At 41.3% G+C, this 18,526-nt stretch overlaps 1 protein-coding gene across 3 annotated transcripts in view; it reads left to right on the forward strand.

The window, feature by feature from the left end:
• Positions 1–9,068, forward strand: part of ZC3H12C (zinc finger CCCH-type containing 12C) — a 76,165-nt gene extending 67,097 nt beyond the window's left edge. For all 3 annotated transcript variants that reach the window (XM_012773749.3, XM_012773750.3, XM_012773751.3), the window contains exons 5-6: positions 708–814; positions 1,473–9,068. In XM_012773749.3, the coding sequence (XP_012629203.2) occupies positions 708–814; positions 1,473–2,869 (1,504 nt within the window). In that variant the 3' untranslated portion in view covers positions 2,870–9,068. The remainder of the gene's footprint in view (positions 1–707; positions 815–1,472) is intronic.
• The last annotated feature ends 9,458 nt before the right edge of the window (positions 9,069–18,526 follow it).

Raw genomic sequence — 18,526 nt, forward strand, 5'->3', positions numbered from 1 at the left:
AGTCAATCCTAAATAATAAGTTTGCTTCCTTAAGATTTTTTCTATCTCAGCTGAGAAGCACTTAAGTACAGTGGGAAGAGAATATACTTTGGAGTCAAGACGTAATTGAATCTTGACTGTGATATGTGATGTTAGTTAAAAATTGCTGAATGCATCTGAACCTAAATTAGAAAAATTTATTAATCTGTAAAATGGAGCTAATGTTTCATGGGATTATTGTTAGGACAGAAGGCAATAGTGTGTGTATAGTGTCTGGCACACAATAAGTGTTGGGGAAGTCTTTGTCTTCCCATAGCATTCCGCCACCTCTCCCTTCTCTTCCTCAGCTGCCCCCTCACGCCCAGTGTTCCCACTACCCACAAGACCCATGTTTATAAAGCTCTCCTAAAATGTCACTGCAATAGTTTTCTAAAATCCTTGCAAAATCCCAAGACTGAGAGGAAGGAAGAATTAATTAGAACATGTTAGACTCAAACTTAACTTGAATTAAAACAAATATAATTTTGGTTTCAAACAGTTTAATTTTGTTTTTATTAAGGAGAGTGAACTTCATGCACTGATATTTTTATCCTATAAATGTTGAATCAGAACACTTGGATTAAAATTTTAAAAAACTACCTTAGAGTAAATAAATCTTTGTACTCCGTTTTTAGAATTAAATGACTGACCTTCTGCTTAGGTGTCATTTTTTATTATCTCTGTGACAGGTTCATGCCTCCTGATGACCCTCTTGGCAGACACGGCCCCAGTCTGGATAATTTTCTGAGGAAGAAACCTATTGTTCCTGAACACAAAAAGCAGCCTTGTCCATATGGTAACTTTCTTTGTGAATATTTAGTATATGCCTATAGAACACAATATATTGTTAAAACTTTTGTTAATAAAAATAAGCATTTATAATTTTGAGCGGTATGGTATACAGTTCTTTGCTTGTAATTAAATTTAAGAAAATGTCTTAGCCATGAAAAAGAATTATTTTTACCTATTTGGGTTCAAAACAAAGGCATTTCCCTGAATTAAAACCTAGTTCAAAATACACAGTTAATTCTACATGAAGTTAGTTTTCAGGTGCATAAAAATTTGGAATTCTTCCATCTAGATACAAATCAGATGAGCATGGTTTTATCACATTACAACAGTACATGTTGCTTTGCAAAACAAAATTTCCTACCTGATTATTAAGTCCTACTGAAAGAGAAGAGGCAATTATGAGTTGAGAATATGGGATATTAGCCAAAAACTCTGGAAATGATTATTAATCATTTGGCTGACTTTCTTGCTGCACTTGATAATAAGGAAGTAAGTAGACTAAAAAGTAACATTTCTCAAGATTAAAGAACAGAGTAATGCTTAGCATATCTCCCATTTCTGCCTTTGTTTCTTTCACAAGTTAAAATAACAGTGCCAAACTGAATGCTTTTTTCAGGATCTGATGTTATATTACTTTACCTAATTAATTTTGCTTTTCGTAGGAAAGAAGTGTACCTATGGACACAAGTGCAAATATTACCATCCCGAAAGGGGCAGTCAGCCTCAGCGGTCGGTGGCTGATGAACTTCGTGCCATGTCTAGAAATACAGCAGCCAAAACTGCAAATGAAGGAGGACTGGTGAAAAGCAACAGTGTTCCTTGTAGCACTAAGGCTGATAGCACTTCTGATGTGAAACGAGGTGCTCCAAAGAGGCAATCAGATCCAAGCATAAGGACTCAAGTCTACCAAGACCTAGAAGAAAAGCTTCCCACCAAAAACAAATTGGAAACCAGGTCTGTACCTTCCTTAGTTAGTATACCGGCTACTTCTACTGCAAAACCCCAAAGCACTACATCTTTAAGCAATGGCCTTCCATCTGGAGTTCATTTCCCACCTCAGGATCAAAGACCACAGGGACAATATCCTCCAATGATGATGGCAACCAAAAATCATGGAACGCCAATGCCTTATGAACAGTATCCAAAATGCGACTCGCCTGTTGACATTGGATATTACTCCATGTTGAATGCATATTCAAATATGAGTATCTCAGGCCCACGAAGTCCTGAAAGGCGTTTCTCATTAGACACAGATTATAGAATAAGTTCTGTAGCTTCTGACTGCAGCAGTGAAGGGAGCATGAGCTGCGGGAGCAGTGACTCCTATGTGGGGTACAATGACCGGTCCTACGTCAGCTCTCCCGACCCGCAGCTAGAAGAGAATTTGAAGTGTCAACACATGCACCCTCACAGCCGCCTTAATTCCCAACCCTTCCTGCAGAATTTCCACGACCCCTTAACCAGAGTGCAAAGTTACAGTCACGAAGAACCAAAGTTCCATCACAAGCCTCCTCTTCCACACTTGGCTATGCATCTACAGCACCCCGCTGTGGGCGCCCGGTCCAGCTGTCCCGGTGATTACCCCTCTCCACCAAGCTCAGCACACTCTAAGGCACCACACCTAGGCAGGTCCCTAGTGGCCACTAGAATAGACAGCATTTCTGATTCTCGCCTCTATGACAGTTCTCCTTCAAGACAAAGGAAGCCTTATTCCCGCCAGGAAGGGATGGGGAGCTGGGATAGGCCAAGTTACGGGATGGATGCGTATGGATATCGGCAGACTTACTCGTTGCCTGATAACTCCACACAGCCATGTTACGAGCAGTTCACCTTCCAGAGCCTACCTGAACAGCAAGAGCCGACTTGGCGGATTCCGTACTGTGGAATGCCACAAGATCCTCCAAGGTACCAAGATAACCGAGAAAAGATTTATGTCAACTTGTGCAACATCTTCCCACCCGACCTTGTGAGAATTGTCATGAAAAGGAATCCTCACATGACAGATGCCCAGCAGCTCGCTGCAGCCATTTTAGTGGAGAAATCACAGCTGGGTTATTGAAAGATGATGCATCTTTGTGGTGTTTAGTAGTTTTTTGTTCAGCTCAAATGCTGAGGGAGGTTTGCTACAATAGCACATGTGATCTCCTTCTCAGCAAGGAGGTCATATAGTATCCATTTATGTGAAATACTGTATCATGGAATCTGTATGTATAGCCCCACATGGTGGAAGTATCACGGGATTGCTTTACATTTAAACTTTTTTTTAACATTTCCTTTTTAAAGCTATATCCTTGGCTGGAAATTTTTCCAGTTTGATTTAATAGATGTATCTGTGATCTTTGATAATAATCTTTGGTGCATCAGGGGTTTATATGCAGCACTTTTTATCCTTGTTTCATGTTTTATTAACTTGGTGTTTGTCTATCAACTGCAAGCAATTACAGTACCTTCAGAATGTGGAGCATTTGACTAGACCTAGCAAACTATTTTTTCAAGCCAAGCTTAATTAGACTCTTTTACAGCTTTTTAAGTTATTTTTATTTGGGAAAGGTGGGCTTCTTTGTGCTATAATCATTATTTATAGAAACAAAGATATACTACAGCACTGACTTTATATTTTAAACAAAATTTAAGTTACCAGTTTATGTTGAAATGGGTAACAGTATATATTAGAATGATCTACAGTATGGCACTTTTCATTGTGTTATTTTTGTTTGGATTTTCTTTCTGTTAAGAAATTAGTTAATTTAATATGGTCGATTTAAAAGAAAGCAGATGCAATCAATGGAAAAATTGTTTCCATTTTTTTTTTTTTTTTTATGTATAAGGCAAAAGCCGTAACTACTACAGGTTAGAGTTTTGTTATCCAGCTATGATGTGCTTCTAGACAGCAGAAATGGAATTGAATTCCTAGATTTCCATTAACCTGTATTTTTAATATATCTGTCTTTTTGTTTTGGGGCACAATACTGGATAAAATAACCCTTTCACAGTACTTGCCTGATTTTAATGAATCTAATTATTCTCAATGCAACTTTTATATTTAATAGACTCTTTAGCTTTTCTGCTGTTTATCAAGGCTGGCCTGAGATGGTTTTATGTGTTGAGCATATGCAACATTTATTGATACTGCACTATAAAAATGGTGATGGAGGAGTTGTGAATGGTAACTTAAAATTTTTGTAAGATATTGTATATTTTCCATTTTCCTGAAGGTAGTTTTTTTGGGGGGAGGGGAGGGCCTGTTATATTATTAAGGCCAGATTCTTGCCACAAATAGTGTAGTTTTAGATACAGACTAAAGTCTGTTCTAGTATTAGTAAGGGATATTTCTGGTTTCAAAGTCATGGGTTTTGCTAGCTACAAATGCATTTATGTGGATTAGAAGACAGGTTTTGCAGTCAGTGGCAGACAGTTGTGTGATTGACAGAACTTGACTGTTGCCTCCAGATTTTGGGTTTTACTCAGTGTAATAGACACATTCAGATTTGTTTCTGTAGTCTGCCTAGACTCTCTGGTTATTCTGATTATTCTACATGCTACAGTTTGAAGTAAAGCCCTGAAAAACCAGAAAGTACCTTTTACTGTTGATACAAATTGTATCTTTTTAACTATAAGAACTATTTTGATTTGTAGATCTAGTTAAAACACAAGTGTGTAACTATGATTAGACTTTTGGGCAACATTTTATCCCTTATTTAAATACAGATTTTTAAAGTAAAATTGAGGTCTAGAATAGGTTAGAAAATAAAAGTAACAATTTAGGTAAATAAAAGTGTCTGTCTTAGTTTTATATAATATATTAAAACATATTAAATAAGTTTATTGGCATTTTCTTTCTCCTAAAACTTATCTAGTGTGAACTTAACTTAAAATAAAGGTAAAATGCTGCCTGAAAATAATGTCCAAGCACCTTTGACTAGGATAACATTTTCACTACTTGTGTGACACCGTGTGTTGCATGAAGTAGGATTTGGGTATACAGTAAATGCTTCTAAAAGGCATTGTGCATATTGACATATCCAATAATCTGAACCGTGTTCAGCAAACTTAATTCAGGAGAGTGGTGTTCTACACAGTTACTGCTGTTGTATTTGAAATGAATTTGGTACTCATCTGTACCCAGAAATAATACAGATGATGCCACACAAACCATTCTGAGTGGTGCCTGAGAGCAACCCTACTCACTTGTGAAATTGTTCTCCTTGATTTTGTTGGTCACTATTTATAGGACAAGTTTAAATGTGGAGGCTAACCCAGTGCCAAAAATAAGATTACAAATGTGTGATACCTCTTACTTTAGTTATGTTCTAAGACTTTTTTAGTATGAAATCACTTTTAAATTATACATGTAGGTTTTGCTTCCATTTTCTTCACTTTAGCATCTTAGGTGTTTGAAGGTCTGCCAAACTTTACTAAATTTATTTAAATGAAATCGTAGGTGAAATGTATATGACATTTTTAATTTGACCTTCTAGTATTTTTAGATGACTATATGTCATTGTTTCATGGATTTTAAACTGTGGAAAAATAGTGTAGCCAGCTGCCACCTATCCTGAAGTGAATAGCTCTGAACTACCCACACTGAAATCCTTCAGTATGATTAATTATGAGTTTTTTTTAAATAGCAGTTTTCTGATGTCAAGAGGACAGTTTGTCCCCTTTGTTTTGAAGCACCAATGTTGCTTCCAGAGCTTAAGAGTGAGATAATTGGCAGACAAATTTAGCATTTGTACAGCAAATCTGTGTTTATCTAAAGCAATAAATAAAAGGAGTCCATCATTAAATTAAATCCATAACTGGTAACAAACCTTCATTTTAGCCAAAAATTTCTCCTTATTCAAATCTTTTACCAGACTTGCTAATAAATAGCGAAAAAGAGGTGTGTTAATAAGTGAAATTGCCAGACACGGTCAACTGATAGACAAAAAAGATTCAGACTGCAATATTTTGCCCCTGAATAATTGACAGTTGACTGTACTTTTACACAATAATTAGCCAGTCTGTTGTCTCTGTGTCTTAGTCCAGAGGGAATAGTACCCAACTGGCCACATTCTGGCCCTTAGTATTTCTTCCTTTACTGCATGTGATCCAGATGTTTTCAGTCTCGTTTTTATGATCTCTTTATCCTGATCGAGTTTGTCATTGACCTAAACATTTAGAAGAAACACACACCGGTATAAAATATTTGATACTGGTGGAAACTTGAACTTTGTGTTTTTATGAAAATTCATTTATGAGAATATGTAATATAACTAAAAAGTATTTTATATATATATATACACACATGTGGATATTTGTTATGAGGTATTAAAAATGGGGGGGGGTGCTTTTGATGGCTAACTTTTGCCTGATTGAACTATGTTTCTTTGAGTTGTAGATGACCAAGTACAGGGTCTGGATGGCCAATAATATTTAGAACTACTTGAATGGAAAGCAGTTCTTCACTGGTTTTATTCTTGGTATTTTTAAAGAATTATTTTGATAATTTTAATAGAATGTGTAATTTTAAAATACACAAAAAAACTTAAGGTAGTATTGATTATACAAATAATTATTTAACATGTCTTTTATGGATGTATCTATATGTATATAGACAGTAATATATTTATAAAACAAATATACTTTATGTTATAGCTGTTCATGACAGGTGGGAGGATGGAGTGGTGTGTGTGTGTGTGTGTGTGTGTGTGTGTGTGTGTGTGTGTGTGTGTGTGTGTTTTGAAAACAAGCTGTTTTCCCTCCTCTGATTTAATGGTATTTACTCTAAAGTATATTTGGTTTTTATTATTCTTTTTTCTATCAAACTCCCTTAGTCAAAATAGAATAAGATGTATAGTTTTATGGCCATTCTCTTGATGTGTGGCTGATCCATTTTCTTATCATCCAACTCCTGGAGAATTCCTGAGTGACCCCAAAACAAACAGGTTATGGCTACAGATAACGCTTCTGTTCCAAGTATATTAAAGATGAAAACTCAGCCAAAATGTCAGGTTTCCAAGGTATACACCAACAAATAAAATGAAGTATTAAAAAAAAAATGGATTTCACACATGCATGAGAATAACAGAAAGCAGAATGTTAATAAAAGAAACAAAACACACATTATTATAGATCCATTTAAGACAATCTCCTAGGGTGGGGATTGACAGACTTTTTCTGTAGAGGATCAGAGAGTAAGTAATTCAGGCTTTGAGAATCATATGGTCTTAAAAACCACTTACCTCTGCCTCTGTAGCATAAAAGCAGCCACAGATAATATGTAAATGAACCAGTATGGCTGTAATTCAGTAAAAGTTTATTTACAGAAACAGACAGCAAGGCCAGATTTGGCCTGTGGGCCATAGTTTTCTGATCCCTGCCCGAGAGGGAGAAAAATGGGCATTTTAAATAGTAAATCTTGCTGTACGTTAATAGAAGAAATAATAATTGTATTTCAGTTGACATTCAAAGAAAATCTGATAGTTATTGATATCCTTCAAAAGAAGATTGTGAGACAGTCATACTAAAACATCTTAATTCACTTATGTTTGTTTATCTGATGACACTCATTTATTAGAGATATTTCTTGTGTTTAACCACCCAAAAAAAAAAAAAAGAACCGTTTTGTCAAAAGTTGTTATAATAAATATTTAAATTTTTCATGAACTTTTCATTTCTGTTGATAAATGGGAATCCCTTACTGACCTTTTGTTTTTTCGTGGCCTCGTGAACCAAAAAATCTGTTGTATTTTGAAAATTGGCATATAATTAACCACAAAAATTTTAAAGACTGCATTTATCAGTTACATTTTTCTATTGGTTTGGCTTCTAATAAATGACAGATCTACCCTCTTAAAAAATGGTTTTAAATGGTTTTAAAGAAGATAAATATATTATAATTTCACATACTATAGCTTTATTCTGTAAGATTAAAAATTGTGACTAGTATAATTGTAGCTATAACGTGAGTGTATTTGTTACATTGTGACTCTTTATAAGAAACAAAGTGTATCCCTGCTTTCTCCATCCAAATCTTTAGTATAGATTTTTTAGATGCCTTGGAACTGTCTGTGGTGAATGATAATCTTAATATGATCATGTGTAATTTTTAATTCATCGGAAGTACACACTGCTGAGCATGTTTATTCATGGCGATTTATAGATGGTGTCACATCAATAACATCACTTTCGTAAGAAGATAACATAGTTGTGAACCTCACTATCCACTCAAGTATTATACTATCTTTTAAAATTGGAATACAACTCTAGTTTTAAACAATGCTTATTGTTTTAAATATTACTTAATTTTTTTCTCTAATGCTTTCTGTTAACTTGCTAATTACTCCTGTTACGGTAATACTGTTATGTATTAGAAGTGGCTTTTTCCCTAAAATCCTTAGTCTTTCAGATTTAAAGACAATTTAAGGTTTTGACCATTTGGCAGTAGAAAATATCTGTGCATGTTTCCATTTAGTTTTATGAAATCTGTAAAGTTTCACTCCTTAAACCATGTACCAAATTTGCCAATTTTCTGTCCAAGTATTTCAGGTGAATAACAAAATGTTGTCCATTAAAGCTTGCCACCTTTCTTAAAGCGGCTGTGTCCCAAGGAAAAAAGATATTAAAGAGAAATGGTTTGTTTTTATAAAAAAATATGTTTTAGGTTTCCTTCCGTTTTTTGAAATTATAAATTTCCTAATATGAAATGTCCACAAACATGCAAACTTCTGCAGAGACATGGCACTTCGTTGCAAGTATGCCAGATTATTTATTTTATTTTTTTCCCCCAAACCATAGTTATATGCTGATAGTAGAATTTCTGATTTGATCCTGTAAACTTTTCTTACAGGAAAAGTAAGGCAAAGAATACTTTTAGACCAACCATCTGAAAAACTGACGTGATTCTATTTATCTTCTGTCTGTTCTGTGTGTTTCTGTAATGGAATTTTTATAATTCCAAAAGCAGTATTTTAGACCTACTGGAAATCCATATCAAAACAGCTATGTGATTCTGCCACTGAGAAAAAAAAAATTAAAAAAAATTTCATTTTTCTTATGATGGTTTGTTTTTGTTTCACGAAGAAATTGACCTCCTATGGCAGCATAGATGCTAAATAAATAAACGTATCATCCTTCTCTAGTTGCCTGCATTCAGTGGTTAATACTATTATGAGCATTCCATGGGATAAGTGCATGTTCGGTATCAATGTGTGAGAGCCATACTTTATTCCTTTGGGAAGTGAATTAAATGTCAAAGACAACGAGTCATAACTTAAGCCATCATGAGAGTGTTTTTTTCCTAATCTGTCATTATGGTGTTTGTTTCTGGTGGTTTTGAAGTTTCATCAGGTGTCTGGCTAAGACAGTGACTGTTGGCAGGGACCTCATCCAGTGAGTTTATAAAAAATGCTAGATGGCATGGGTGTCCTCTCTCTTGATTATGAGAACTGCCCTATAATTTAAAAGTGTTGAAAAGATTCGTCTTGGTGGGATGGTGTGTACTAGGATTGTACACTACCTTTGAGCACTGATATGAGTGACACCCCAAGAGGTGCTGGGATACAGAGAAAGAGGATTGGCACATCACCCTTCAGAGTTCACCTTCTTGTAGTCAGGCTGGAATCTACAGGGCAACATGGTCAATAGGAATAAGGATTTAAAAAAAAAAAAAAGATTGAACAGATCTTAATGAACAGAAATGGACATTTTTACCCCTTTGATAATTGAGGCTAAAAACTTGGGTCACTGTGGGGAAGTGTTCTGCTTCGGAGAAATACCTGCGCAGATTGGGAGAGATTGCAGACAGCTGTCAGGCACTCAAGGGTTGGGTTTGGGTCCTAGTCTGCACGTATTACTATGGTAACTACACATATATATGACACACAGTATGTAGAATTTGGGCAAATCTTTCAGAGTCTTCTGCAAGTGTAGTTGTGAAACGGTGTGAGTGACCATCTCACAGGCTTATTGTCACCAAGCATATGACAGTGATGGTGATGGTGGGCATGAGGCTAATTCAAGGACAGATGCAAATAAACACAATGCTACTACATACACCCCATTCTTGCTGCAGTAAAACAGGAATCTTTGCTTATTCCCTTCTGTTCTAGAAAGCAGTGTTTTCCTGACCCAGTTTTTCTCCTAATCTTCTGTCAGCAAAAATACTCTATGTCAGATGTAGTCACAGTATTGAAGTGTTCTAATGATCTTCATGATTTAGCATACTCATGTGCTATGTCAGAGTATTAAAAAAAAACAAAAACAGTTTATGTCAGAGAGCAGCTTTTCCACCTACATTGCTTTTTAGACCTTTGCTTTTCTTCTTGTTTTTCCCTAAAATTGCTATTCGCCATTGTCAGGTATTCTTTTTTTTCCCCACTTAATTATCTTAAACTGTCTAACTGGGATTTAGACTATTTTGGTCGTGTCAGCAGATTTGATCATTGGTGTTTTGTTGTTGGCAGAGGAGTCAGGGCTGGGAGGGAGGGCCTGCTCGGGAGCCTCCGCGGGCTGCATTCGGTTAGGCCGCCATGGCAACTGAAGCTAGCACTTCATTTCTCCTCCACCTAATACCATTGGCTAAAAAGAAAGGGTTAACACACAGTGATGAATTCAGTAATGTCTGGGAAGGGGAGAGTTGTAAAAAGCAACTATAGTGGTGAATTGTTCAAAAGAACCCTAACCTAATTGAAACTGCAATTCTACATGTTATTTCCACAGTCCAGTAATTTATTTTAAATTTGAGTAATTTCAAATTCCACAAAACAAAACCGAAGAACAGCAATATTTTGTTTGAATTTCTCTCTTGTGTGCACTCCGTGATCTAAAACACCACAATATCCAACATACACAAACCTCGGGGAAGGGCTAGTACACACAAGCTTGGAATCATGGTGCTCTTTGTTCCTGAATGGAGTGGTCCCACAGAAAAAGCACAGGATACAGCACAGCATAAGGGCACCTGTTAAACATGAGTTGAGCAAAACACTAGCATTAGTTAGAGGCATGTACTTGTTAGCGTTTGTACCTCAGCCTCTGCTGCCGTTTTAGAGTTAATGGTTTTCACTTTTCTTTTTAAAGGTTTAAAAGGGTTTTTTAAAGACATTTTCATGGTTTCCTTTTTTTGAGATTTTAAAGATAACCTTTTAAAAAAATGTATTCCTCTGCATGTATAGTCATCACCCTTGGGTTAAGAGTGAGAACCCCAGCTCCACATATCCTAGATGTAGCAGATTGGCAAATTACTAAAACGGTAGTAATTGCCCCGTCTCCTAAGGTTGTTAAGATTAAATGAGTTGAAACAAATAAAACCCTTTGAACATGCCAATCCATAGAGTGTGTTCAATAAGTGACAGCCATTGTGTAAATAACTACGGGGTATTTAAGTACATAATAATTTTCAGATGTGCTCATTACAACCTTCCCTATCTACTCTGTGGAAGAGTTTGAATTGTAACAATTGATGCAATTTGATATATTAAATGATGAGGTATGTTTCACGAGGGACATTTTAACCTTCAAAGAGTCCTTGGAACCCATTTCCTTGCTACCCCCATCACTTGCTCTTCGTGGTTTCAGGGTTTTTTCCATGTATCATAATAGGGAAATAAGTGGAATAGCAAACAATGACTCCAGATTCCAGAATGTCTTAGGTAGTTTCCGGACTGCATTACTAACATCTCTGAACTCCACTTTCACTCTTGAAGGTGGCGCTCAGCAAACCTGTCCCCACCTCTTCTCCCCACCCTGCGCACACACACACACACCCCAACCTAAGTGAAAGGGGAGGTCCGTCCCTTACTGTATGAATCTAGGGAGCCCTCTGGACAGAACAATAGGCACTCTGTGGCCTCAGGTAGATGCACATTTCTGGGGAGGTGTCAGGTGACACTGGGTGATTGCTTTTCTCCTTAAGCATTTCCTCCTAGTTTATAACTGCTGCTCTCAAAGTTGGAGGGAGAGGGCAGGGCTGCCAGGGAGACTATGCACGTTTGAGGGTCCAGTACTATGTATTTACATAAGTTAAAGTCCTATGAAGCCAGCATTGTTCCTATTTTAGAAATGTGAAAACTAATACTCAGGTTAAAGCACTTGCTCAAAGGCAACCCCATGGTTTGAATCGTCTCTACGTGCTTCTGAAATTCTTTTTCCCACTTCCCTGTGCTGCAGGGCAGTACAAGCGATAGAGCCCTGATCGTCCTTGGTTTGAGTTTTTCTACTAAAGCGTAGGTCTGAGGATTGAAAAGCCTGTGATACTAGAACCGCACATACTTAAACATACCGTGGCTTTAGGGAAAATGTGAATTAGAGCTTGTCTACTTCCGTGAACCCCCGCACCTTCAGCACTCTGCTTTCATGTATAGAGAGTTAAGACAAAGAAGTCACTTGGACTAGAGGAAGAGGTTTCCCAGAGACCTGCCTGTCCTGAGGCTTGTGATGATGGGCCTGGCCCAGGACTCAAGCCAGCTGACCGGGGCTCAGTGTTCGGGCCTGCTGCCTCTAACAAGCAAGACTGCTTGGTTCTGTGTCTAAAGGAGGTTACTCTAGAGTCTGGGCTCCTGTCCCCTCTCCTTAGCATTCTTTGTAGTTGGAGAGAATAAAAGGCAGTACATTTATTTCTAATGTTTCCAATCATGCACAGGGCCTTTCTAGGGTGTCTTTAGAGAAGGCCCATTTAGCTTTCAGACTCTTGACAATGCCCACTGCAAACACGACACCTTTTATGTTGAAGTGACTGCCATTTGCATCTCCCCATGCTTCCCAGTCACACAAATTCAGCATGAGATTAGAAATAGGAAAATTTAATTAGGTGACCAAACAGATTCCCTTCCCAGTTCCCCAGGAGAACTCAATGAGGGAGAGAATCCTGAAAGAATGGGAAATAACATGTTTCAGTGCACTTCCCGCTCTTGTCTGGAGGCCTGGGCGGGTGGGTCTCAGTGCACAGAGGGTCCCCCTGGGCCTCCATGTGGGGGGGCTACCAGGGGCAAGGCTTTCAGTCTCAGCCTTCAAAGCTTTGCTCTCTCCCTCTCTACTTTCCAAGGATGCAATTATTATTCATTTGAATAATTGTTTCAAATATGCATGTGAAAAGATTAAGGGAGATGGCAAATACAATTTGGTAACTACATGAAAAGCTATTCAATAAACTCCAGAGGAGATTTATGGGTTTGCTATGCATGTTGCCAAATTAACAAGCTGGGGACAAAGTGCATTGTGGCATAGTGAATGCCATACATGTTAAGACGCTGCAGATTATAAAAGGAGGAGCTGAGCAAGATACATGTTCCAGGGGTCCTCAAACTTTTTAAACAGGGGGCCAGTTCATTGTCCCTCAGACCGTTGGAGGGTGCGCACTGTGGGCCTGTGTGAGCAAAGCAGGGAGGAGAGCAGTGGGAGAGGCAAGAGTGGGGACTGATCTCAGGAGTTCCCTGGCCAAGAGTGTGCAGGTGAGGCTGCACCAGGGCCTAGCTCCTTACACACCCCAGGGCCCACAAGGCAGGAACCGCCCCCCAGCCCCACCTTCCCAGCCCCATCATCTCCTCCCACTCTGAGTCATACTGAAAGTCAGCATTCTCAACTCTGCCTCCGCCTCTGCCCAGCCAGAGGTCACCTGAGGACATCAAGATCACCCTGTTGTCAGTGGCTGTAGGCAGAGGGGGGAAAAGGAAGATGGCAACTGGCTTTGAAAGATCCCCCTCCATCTCTCTAACAAGAATTTAATACACAGACTTTTGATACCACTTTCCAGATTGGTAGTGGGAAATGCCAAGCGGTGACAGGGGTGGCACAGGGAATATTTTAATCTAGCCCCAGCTCCAGTTACATTGTTGGAAAAAAAAAAAAAAAGTACCAGGATTGAGCCACGAGGGCTCTGGAGGCCCGAGCAGGAAAGCAGGAAGTTAGAGGAGTGTCAGGCAGCAGCTGAGGGCAGTGGGCACATTTCCTAACCCGGCCTGCCTTGCTGGTCTGTGAGTTCATCTGCCCAGTAACAACATCACCAGACTGCCTTTCTGCGTCCTCTTTGCTGACCTGAAGGAATAAGACTTCCTTCCCCACAGTCTGCCGGACGCTCCCCTGCTGGGGGTCACAGCACACCACCCGCCCAAAACTCCCTCCAAGAGACCCAGAGTTTCTGAGGCCAAGCGTGTCCTCCATCTACCCAAAAGATCCAATGGCACTCTACAAAAAAGACACCTGCACTCGAATGTTTATAGCAGCACAATTCATAATCTCAAGGCTGTGGAAACAGCCCAAGTGCCTATCAATCCAAGAATGGATTAATACAATGTGGTATATGTATACCATGGAGTACTATTCAGCTCTAAGAAACAATGGTGATATAGCACATCTTATATTTTCCTGGTTAGAGCTGGAATCCATACTACTCTTGAAGTATCCCAAGAATGGAAAAACAAGCACCACATATACTCACCAGCAAACTGGTATTAACTGAGCAGCACCTAAGTGGACACATAGGTACTAAGTAATAGGGTATTGGGCAGGTGGGAGGGGGTTGGGGGTGGGCATATACATACATAATGAGTGAGATGTGCACCATCTGGGGGATGATCATGCTGGAAACTCAGACTTGTGAGGGAGGAGGGGAAAGGGCAGTTATTGAAACCTTAAAATCTGTACTCCCATAATATGCCGAAATAAAAAATAAATAAATAAATAAAAACATAATGACAAATTTGAAAGACTAGAAATACAAATAGCGGTAGATTCTTTTCCAGGAAAAATAAACATCATTTTCTTCTTTGGCCTCAAAAAAAAAAGAAATGCATTTCCAGAGATACTGGCTGTAAAGCAGAATGCCTTGGGGCAAAGTAGAAAAAGCCAATGGCAAGGAGAGCTGCTCACATAGAGCCACCCAGCGACAGGAAGGGTGAGACTCCAGCTACTGTCTGTCTGGCTTAGGCTTGGCAGTGCTACGTCCTGCAGGGAGAAGGCGAGGTTGTGGGGTGCAGGGGAAGTGTGTGGATGTGGCAGTCCCCGGCTGCCAGGCTGGTGCCCCCACTGCCACTCTGTACGACCTTGAGCAGGTCCTTGATCTTGAAGCTCAGTTACTTTCCTCTGTCGTGAAAGGGAATCTTTGTACTCACCTCACAGGGATGTCAACATAATTAAATAAGATGCTGGTATAGAATGTCCAGCACCAGGGCCTGGGACATAATGGGTGCCAAAAGGCAGAAATTGCCTTCCCCGATGCCTGCGCTTTGCCCCCAGTTCTTCACTCTCCCTCGCATGTGCATATAGCTGCACCCCAGTTCTGAATTCAGGCTCTTGATAGATCCCACTTTCATCACCCTCTGTCCCTCCTCATTGCTCTGGCTGGGCCTTAGCCTGGCCCAGCTCTATTTACAGCAACCACTTCCTCCCCCGTCTCCCCAAGTCTCCCTTCCTCCAACCCTTCCAGCCTGTAGCTAAAGTTAACCTTCTCACGATGCTCGCCTTAGAAACCTTGGACCCCACCCCCCACACACACACCACCCTGTGATCAGGCCAGCATGTCTGACTGTAATATTCAAAGCCCCCATCACAGTGACATCCGAAGTGCACCATCTACCCTTCACACCCACCATGGACTCTACGCCCTGGCCCCTCTCAGAGGCTGCTTGGCAAGCCCTATCATTCCTCCAGGCTCCGCTGCCCAGGATAACCTCGATCCCTGCTGCACCAGCAAAGACGAAATCCTTAGCCCCATGTCAGTGTCACCCTCCACCTCCAGCTCTCTCCAGCCTTCCTAACAGAAGCAAGGTCCTTCTCCCAGTGCCGAACTCAGAGGGGACCTGAGGGGTCCATGACCTTTCCCAGCCCCCTTGTAGCCAAGAGGGGGCAAGTGACTAGTTCTGGCCCCGAAACAGGAGCACAAGAGACAAGTGTCACTCCTGCACCAAGGTGGTGAAACTCCCCGTGGGGTGCTCCAGCCTCTGTCTCCTCCCTGCCCTGGTGCCTGAGAGGCCACCTTCGCATTCCCCGTGATGCAGGGAAATCCAGGTCCCCGAGGCATGGTGAGGAGCAAGGTGCCACTAATGCACAGGCAGCGAGGAAGGGACCTTGCAGGTGTGGGCATTGCGGGGGACGGGGCCTCTGCCTGCTCTGACAGATGGAAACGGACAGAGGGGAGGAGCCAAAGCCCTTCCCATGGGGGTGGGGTGGGAACGGCCAGCCTCCCACAGTGCCCTGGGGACTGCTCTGCTGGGGCCGCCACACTGTGCGGGGAAGCTGGAAGACTTGTTCGGAAGGCGGCAGGCAGCCGGATGACAGAGGCCAGAGTGAAGTAGGCTGTGGCCGGCAACAAGGCTGATTGCGTGAAAGCCATTTTGGGGAATGCATGAGTTTGTTGAGTAAAAGAAACCAGACACTCAAGGGTGCATGCTGAATGACTTCATTTCCATAAAGCACTAACCAGGTAAAACATATCTAACCCCGTTAGAATTCAGGATAGTGCTGAGAGAGCGCCCAGCGCCTTGGCGATGCACCGAGGGACTTCAGGGTCGGACACTCTGTCCTGGTCCCCACTGATCCCACGGGTACCTTCTGTGAGTTTGCAAAGATTCATCACGCTGTCTGTTCCCTAACCTGCAAAGGTTTGTACTTTCTATTTCAATGAAAAGTTATTAAAATCCACCAGCTCCATCATTATTAGAAATCCCCAGCTACACGCTTATTTGTGCATAGCGCTCTACAAGGTTTTATCAAAGGAGAACTGCACACGTCTCAGGCTCTTTATTTTTTTAATAAAATCTCCTTTTCAGGGCTGATGTACAGCTGGCGTTGACTCATCTTGTGTTCCGCACAGAGCTGAAATGAGTGTAATCCATAACCATTTGTTTCTCCCCAAGGCTGTGGGCTAGAAGAGGATATTGATTTGTAAGAGTTACTCATACTGACCCAGGAATGTTTGCCGGCTCTAGGTTAGCGAAGAGCTGACTCAGACAGCCTCGAGAACATTTCGTTCTTCTGGAGTTTGAGGGGGAAGATAAACAGAAAGCCGTCTCTCAGCCGAGTGCTCTTCAGGTCTATGTGTGCTCCCCAGCCCGGCAGCCTCAGCCTTATCTGGGAACTTGCTAGAAATGCAAGTTCTTGGGCCCCTCTCTGCTCCTGACCTGCTGAATCAGAAACGCTGGGAGCAGAGTCCAGCGTGTAGGTTTGACCACATCTTCCAGACGATCCTGGTGCACGTATGTGAGAACCAGGTGCCAAAGCAATGGAGAGAAATAAAGCAAAGTACAAGCAAGGGAAGTTTGTCAGACCACATTGATGTGGGCTTCTGCCCATGGCAACTGGGCTTCCTAATAGTGAACCCCAAATTAGGCCTGCCCTCCCCATGTGGGAGCCCAGGCCTGCCTCTGTAAACTGAGGCAGGCAGAGAGGCTGTGTGCTTTCTGCAGACAGCCAGCACCCAAAAGGAATATTCCAGAACAGGACTGTGCTACACAAACTCAAACTCAACCATCAAGCTACTTATCCTACCTTCCTGGAAAGGAATGAGGAGTGGGCCCCCAGGGCAGGGACATTCTGCTAATCGGTTCTGCGTCTGTGCTAGGGGAGAGAAAGCTCCCACTAACGTGTTCCTTGGGTGTGGATGCGACTGATGAGTGACTAGCTTGCCTCTCCTTCGAGTTGCTACAGCTGTCAGCTTTGCTCTTACACGGAGGTAGAACTTGACCAGGACTGAGGTCCGACAGTTGCAAGAGCCCAGGGACAATCTGCATGGGGCACAGCCCAGGCTGCAGGGTGTGGGCAGATCCTGAGTGAAGAAAAGTGGCTCCTTGTTCGGAAGCTCCGACTTCCCACCTGTCTGTCCCCATGACAAGCGTACACTGCAGGCTTTCTGCCCTGTGCAGAAGACAGCCCAGGAAGAAATCCAGCCAACAGGGTGTGAAAAGTCAGAGCTGAGGATGTTCTGTTTCTTTAGAAGGGGTTTGACTAGGTGGTGCTTTGATGTTAGCAGTGTGTTAGCAATGCATTTGTTAGCATTTGGGCATAAGCGATCTCCGTAACTTTCTTCTGCCTCTCGATGGCCCGTTTTTGCCATCTCGTGACCTTGCTCTTTAGCATTGGAAAGTATGCCACTCCCTTCCCGTTCCCACAGGAGGAGAGACTCTAAGGACAGAAAGGACCTTAGAAATCATCTAGTCTAAATACCTCATTTTACAGCAGAGGAATCAGAGGCCCTGAGAGTTGGAATGACTTGTCTAAGATCCAACCACTAATCAGTGGCAGAGCTGAAACCCATGCCCAGGTTTTAACGCCCACGGGCTGAAAATCCTCCATCCTCCACAGATCCATAAACTAAAATGATCTTTTGATTGATTCTACAGCATGATCTCTAATTGGGATCATCTCTTAATTGCCCTGTAAACAGAAGCAACTGATAAATCGTCCCATATCTTTCCTAATAATTTCCCTTTGTACCATCAGTCCTGGCCAAAACAGCTATCTGCAGAAAAGGGGTGCCCAGTGGCACCGCGTGTAAGTTTGCTGTGGACAGCAGCGCCCACACTGTGCCTCGTCTTTTGACCTGGAGCCTTGTGTCCTCTGATGGATCTATTGAAAGGCGAAAGTAAAACAGATGTGGCACAATCATTCATAGAGTTATCTGCTCAGTGGTTCAAAGGGCTCAGCAAGATAATTTCCTTAATCCCCTTCCAGTCTGTATATATAGAGAGAGACTGGAACAGAGTCTCACTCTCTTGCCCTGGCCAGAGTGCCATGGCATCAG

The sequence above is a fragment of the Microcebus murinus genome, chromosome 4, assembly GCF_040939455.1.
Source record: "Microcebus murinus isolate Inina chromosome 4, M.murinus_Inina_mat1.0, whole genome shotgun sequence".
NCBI lineage: Eukaryota > Metazoa > Chordata > Mammalia > Primates > Cheirogaleidae > Microcebus > Microcebus murinus.